Source organism: Tursiops truncatus, chromosome 5, assembly GCF_011762595.2.
Source record: "Tursiops truncatus isolate mTurTru1 chromosome 5, mTurTru1.mat.Y, whole genome shotgun sequence".
NCBI classification, from domain to species: Eukaryota; Metazoa; Chordata; class Mammalia; order Artiodactyla; family Delphinidae; genus Tursiops; species Tursiops truncatus.
Genome location: NC_047038.1, coordinates 44,705,474 through 44,711,473, shown reverse-complemented (window position 1 = coordinate 44,711,473; position 6,000 = coordinate 44,705,474). Strand labels below are relative to the sequence as shown.

Here is a 6,000-nt window from a genome sequence, read left to right as displayed (position 1 = left end):
GCTTCTTCCCTTTGGTAATCTCCTGCAATTCTCCCGCAACGTCCGGGGTCCTTCTTAAAATGGGGGAAGGGGGGCTCCCACCCTCAGCCCAGGCAGGGGCCCAAAACGTATGCCCGGGTCCCCGTACCTCCTTGCGTCCCCGCGACTCGCTTTCCCCTCCCCGCCCCTCTCTCGGCACCCCGCCCCCCCCCCCCCTCAGCCCTCAGCGCCCAGCTCCGAGGCTCCGGAGTCGCTGGCTGAGTGCACCCGGCAAGGTGCCCGGTCTCTCGCCATCCATTCGCCAGCAGCACGTCGCCAGGGTCCTTTCCCCACACCAAACGCCCCAGCTGCCCGAGGCTGAGGCCGGCTCTTCTTTCTCCTTGGCCTGGGATGCCCACCACGGGCGGGGTCCGTCGCCACTGAGTCCGGAGCCCGGCGCCACCCACGTGTCCCAGAGCGCCGCGCCTGACCGGCGCAAACCTCTCCAAGGCCACTGGCTTCTCGTCGCTGAAGCTGATTGCAGGCGAAACCCGCACGGGCCCGGGAGCTGCGCGCGGGTCACGAGCAGCACGTGCGGTTTCTCGGCGCTTCGCCGCAGGGTGCGGGTGCCCGCAGAGCCAGCAAGCGAGCTAGGGCCGGAGGAGGAAGGGTGGGCGCGCGGGAGCCACGCGGTGGCGCGGGCTGCGGGACTGCAGTGCCACCTCTCCCGAGAAAGCCCACACACTCACACGCCCGCGCGCGCAAGCACCTGCACACCGTGGGCATCGAGAAGCCGAGCCATCGAGAAGCCGAGCCATCGAGAGGCTTTGAGTGCCTGACGCGTTTCATTGATGGCTTCTGCCCTCAACAGCAAAATTCACGCTCCCGGGACTTGCCCGGGCTCCAAAGCCGATGCCGGAGGTGGCGCCGACTGGAGAATGGACTGTGATCCCGAGATGCACGTGAAAATGTGCAAGAAGATCGCCCAGCTCACCAAGGTAACGTGAGGCGCTGCAGGCTGGCCAGCTGCGCGTCCGGGGCGCCCCGGGCCGGGGAGGGAGTGCGGACGCGCCCGAGGGAGGCCCAGGCAGAATGCGAGCTGAAACTTTGCCTCGGAGGCCAACCCGGAAGGGAAGCGGTCCTAAATCTTGGTGACCTTCTGGAGACACCATCCTAAAGCAGCTGAGAGAAAGGATCCTTGCCAAGGAAACTCCTACCACCTCCACGCTGAGCAGGTGGTCTGTGCTCCCAGGGTGGGAATGTGAATCGAGTTGAATCAGTGCTGTGGGGTGTGTGTGTGTGTGTGTGTGTGGGGGGGTGTGTGTGGGGGTGTGTGTGTGTGTGTGTGTGGGTGTGTGTGTGTTTCCTTGCGGGCTCTGCTCAAGTGATAGTGCCTGGAATGTTGTGATTTCATTCATCGCCGTACTTTACAGGCGGGGAGGAGGTCATGTGGGCTATTTAAACATTTGATTCATTTGTTGAGCGCCAGCAGCTTGCGTGTCACCGTAGTAAACCTGGAAGGCAGCCCAGGGGACTTACTATCAAACTGGGTACAGAGCATAAATGGGGAAGTGAACGATTCACCATTTAATTACTGGATTACAAAGGACCTCGGGAGGTCAGCCCCTCCATCTCCCTACCTCATCCCAGAGCCCTGATTGAACCTCCAGGAACTGCGATGTCTTCCTTATGAAGACCAGCAAGAAGATGGACACCTTGTCCTTTGTTAGCCCCCTGCAGCTTCCCAATTAGGAGCTCCTTGTGGTAGGTTCCCCTCCTGTGCCTGTTGTGTAGCCGGAAAACAACATCCCTCTCTGTCTTTTATACAAGGTCCCGAGTGCCTGAATTTAGCTAGTTGCCTTGGGGTTTCCTTTCGATCTCATAATAATTACTCCTGATAACATGCCTGCTAGTGGAACGTCCGGTCCAGGTTCTGAGTATGGGACATACCCTTTTCTCCAACTATCTTCCTCCCACTTCCCACACCCACTTTTTTGTGGGATCACAGGCATTTTCCTCCCTGACTATTTTGCCAGAAGGAAGAGAGCACAGAGACCTGGAATTGGACACCAGCTGCCTTCTCCTATCCCTCCCATTAACTTCTCCACATTTTTTGCAAATAAGCCTGTATCCAAACAGTGATCTCTCTCTTTTTTTTTTTGCCGTACGCGGGCCTCTCACTGCTGTGGCCTCTCCCGTTGTGGAGCACAGGCCCCGGACGCGCAGGCTCCGCGGCCATGGCTCACGGGCCCAGCCGCTCTGCAGCATGTGGGATCTTCCCGGACCGGGGCACGAACCCGTGTCCCCGGCATTGGCAAGCGGACTCTCAACCACTGTGCCACCAGGGAAGCCCAAACAGTGATCTCTTTAGTCAAGGATGGAAACGGGGGAATGGAGATACTCCTTGGAGGCCTTGGCATGTGCTGCTTGGCACCACTGATCTAATCTGGAGTCATCCAAATAGTGACATCGACCCAAAAAGGTATTGATTTGAGGCACTGGGCACAGTATAAGGCATCTTCATCTTCAAAGAACCTAAAATATTTTTGGAGAAATAAGGTTGGAGAGAAACCTAAAAGACACTGCTCTGTAATCAGTTGCTAAATTGGATGTTTCAAGTTGTGAGTGCTATAGAAGTAGAAACAAAGGATAAGTCATTATGGGTAAGAACATTTAGGAGAGACTTTATGGAAGAGATGAACCCTGAACTCAGTTTGAATTTATGGAGTGCCTACTGTGTGCCAGGCGCTGTGCTCAATATTGATGGCATAAAACTGAGTAAGATAGGAACCCTGCCCTTGTGATGAGACAAATGCATCAACAGATCATTTCAATATAATGTGGTAATGGTAGTCATTCTGCCCGTTAATATTGATATTTTGGCACAATTATTATGTGCCAAGCACTGAAGGATACGGCAGTGAAGAAAGCAGCCATGATCCCTAGTGCCTAGTAGGCAGTGTTTCTCAAAGTATATTCTGCATTAGAAATCACAGTTGATTCTTATTATGTAGGGCCCCTCTTTACCATTTTTCATGCTAATTGTTTAAATTAGACATTTTTAATATTGATATTGATATGCCACCTTTCTTTTGGCTACCTTTTGTATGTGATATTTTCCATCTCTTTATATTTAATCTTTCTGTAAGTTTTATTTTAGTTGTATCTCTGATAGATGAATTTAATCCATGTGCGTTTACTGTGATAACTAACATATTGGGACTTATTCTTCCATCATATTTTGTGTTTTTCATTTACCATCCTAGATTAGTTAAATGATCTATATTCCCTCATTTTCCACTGCTGGTTTGAGTGCTTCTGGCATTATTCCTATTCTTCTCAGCCTTGTCTTTTATTTTTCCACATACATTTTTTTTTTTTTCTTGCGGTACGCGGGCCTCTCACTGTTGTGGCCTCTCCTGTTGCGCAGCACAGGTTCTGGACGCGCAGGCCCTGTGGCCATGGCTCACGGGCCCAGCCACTCCGCAGCATGTGGGATCTTCCCGGACTGGGGCATGAATCCGTGTCCCCTGCATCAGCAGGCGGACTCTCAACCACTGCGTCACCAGGGAAGCCCCTCCACATACGTATTTAACTATAATTTTTCTAACAAAGTTATCACATAATTCTTTCTCCCTACAAAAGAGCTTTGCATACTTTACCCATTTAACAGCCCTCCCCTTTCCCATCTTGTCATTGTTGTCTAAAGTTTTTTACCTTTTAAAATTTACAATCGTTTTTATACTTGAGTTCATTAAATTTACTGACATTTCACCAATTCTTCTACTCCCTATTTTTTTTCTTGAATCTACAGCCTTCTCTTTCGGTTCACTTTTCTTCTAGCTGAAGTTCATCATTTAATAGTTCTTTCTGTAGGGGTCTTGGTGGGGTAAGAAATTCTTTGTATATTTGAAAATGTCTGTATTTTGCCCTCACTGTTGGATGGTTGTTTACTTGGGTATAAAATTCTAGTGATGGGACTTCCCTGGTGGTGCAGTGGTTAAGAATCCGCCTGCCAATGCAGGGGACATGGGGTCAATCCCTGGTCCGGGAAGATCCCCCCACATGCTGTAGAGCAACTAAACCCGTGCGCCTCAACTACTGAGCCTGTGCTCTAGAGACTGCGCATGCCACAACTACTGAAGCCCACACACCTAGAGCCCGTGCTCTGCAAGAGAAGCCACCACAATGAGAAGCACATGCACCCCAATGAAGAGTAGCCCCCGCTTGCTGCAACTAGAGAAAGCCCACGCACAGCAACGAAGGCCCAACACACCCCAAAATAAATAAATAAAATAAATAAATTAAAAAAAATTCCTAGTGAACAGCTATTTTCTCATAGCACAGTGTTGATAGTGTTCTATTGTCTTCAGATACTAATTGCTGCTGGTAAAAATCCTACTGCCAATCAAATTTTCATTCCTTTGTAGATAATCTGCCTTTTCTATTGGTAGCATTTGTGTATGTGTATTTTGACGTTTAGCAGTTTCATTAGAACTCTCTAGTTGGTAGTGAATGTACTTTCTATTGAAGACTCAGGTGCTCTCTTTAATTCTGGAAAATTATCAATGATTTTGTGTTCAGATATTGTTTCTCTGTCATTGCCTCCATTCAGTTTTCTGCAACTGCCATTAGGTGAGTTAAGGTCGCCTCTCCATCCATATCCTAAAATGTTATTAAAGATCTTTTTGTCTCTATTGTATCCTGGTGAATTCCTTAATCCTGTCTTCCTATTTCCCAATCCTCTAAATAATATGTCCAATCCAGAGTTTTTCCCATCTATTAAGTTTTATTTATTTTTAACATTTATTTATTTATTTATTTTTGTCTGTGTTGGGTCTTCGTTGCTGCACGCGGGCTTTCTCTAGTTCTGGAGAACTGGGGCTACTCTCTGTTGCGGTGTGCGAGCTTCTCATTGTGGTGGCTTCTTTTGTTGCAGAGCACGGGCTCTAGGGGAATGGGCTTCAGTAGTTGTGGCATGCAGGCTCAGTAGTTGTGGCTCGTGGGCTCTAGAGCACAGGCTCAGTAGTTGTGGCGCACGGGCTTAGTTGCTCTGAGGCATGTGGGATCTTCCCGGACCAGGGATCGAACATTTGTCCCCTGCATTGGCAGGCAGATTCTTAACCACTGCGCCACCAGGGAAGCCCCATCTATTAAGTTTTAGAATTACATTTTTCATTTCTAAGATTGCTGTTCTTGCTTCTTTTCCGTCTGATTTTGATAACTTCTTAATTTTTATAGCTTTATTGGAGTATAATTTACATACCATAAAATTCATCTAAACATACAATTCACCATCTTTTAGTAAATTTACAGAGTTGCTGCTCCATAACCATAATCCAGTTTTAGGACATTTCTATCACCATCCTTTGTATCCATTTGTAGCCAGTCCCTGTTCCTACCCCAGTGCCAGGCAACCACTGATCTACTTTCTGTCTTCATAAATTTATCCTTTCCATTTATAGCAGTGAAACGATACAACATGTATTTCCATCTGGCTTTTTTCACTTAGTTGCTAAATCTCAGCATCATGTTTTTGAGGTTCATCAATTGTTGTAGCATATCTCATTCATTCATTGCCTTTTATTACTCAGTAGTATCGCATTGTATGGATACACCATTTTCTGATGATCTCATTCGCCAGTTAATAGGCACTTGGATTGTTTCCACCCTGGGGCTATTATGAATCACGCTGCTACAAACATTACATTCCTGCGCACACATTTTTGTTACTCTTGGGTAACAAAATTACTCTTGGGAATGGGATTGTTGGGTTGTATAGTAAATTTACGTTTGACTTTCTAAGAAACTGCCAGATGACTTTCCGAAGTGACTGTACCCTCTTACATTTTCCAGCCTACTTTTCCAGGAGGATCAAGTACCACCCCAGGCACCCAGTTCTCAAATACAGTGAAGTGCACTTCTCCCTTTCCTCCTCTGTGCACTCACTTCCCTCTGATATTTCCTCTCCTGAAATGACTTCATCTCTATACGTTGAATTCTACTTATCTTTTAAGTCTCACTTCCCCCAAGAAAAATCTT

The 6,000-nt window shown here is 47.9% G+C and overlaps 1 protein-coding gene across 1 annotated transcript in view; it reads left to right on the top strand.

Moving 5' to 3' along the window:
- The first annotated feature begins 211 nt into the window (after nucleotides 1-211).
- FAM184B (family with sequence similarity 184 member B) overlaps nucleotides 212-6,000 on the top strand; it is a 115,463-nt gene continuing 109,674 nt past the window's right edge. The window contains exon 1 of the mRNA XM_033856397.2: nucleotides 212-956. Within this exon, the coding sequence (XP_033712288.2) occupies nucleotides 810-956 (147 nt within the window). The 5' untranslated portion in view covers nucleotides 212-809. The remainder of the gene's footprint in view (nucleotides 957-6,000) is intronic.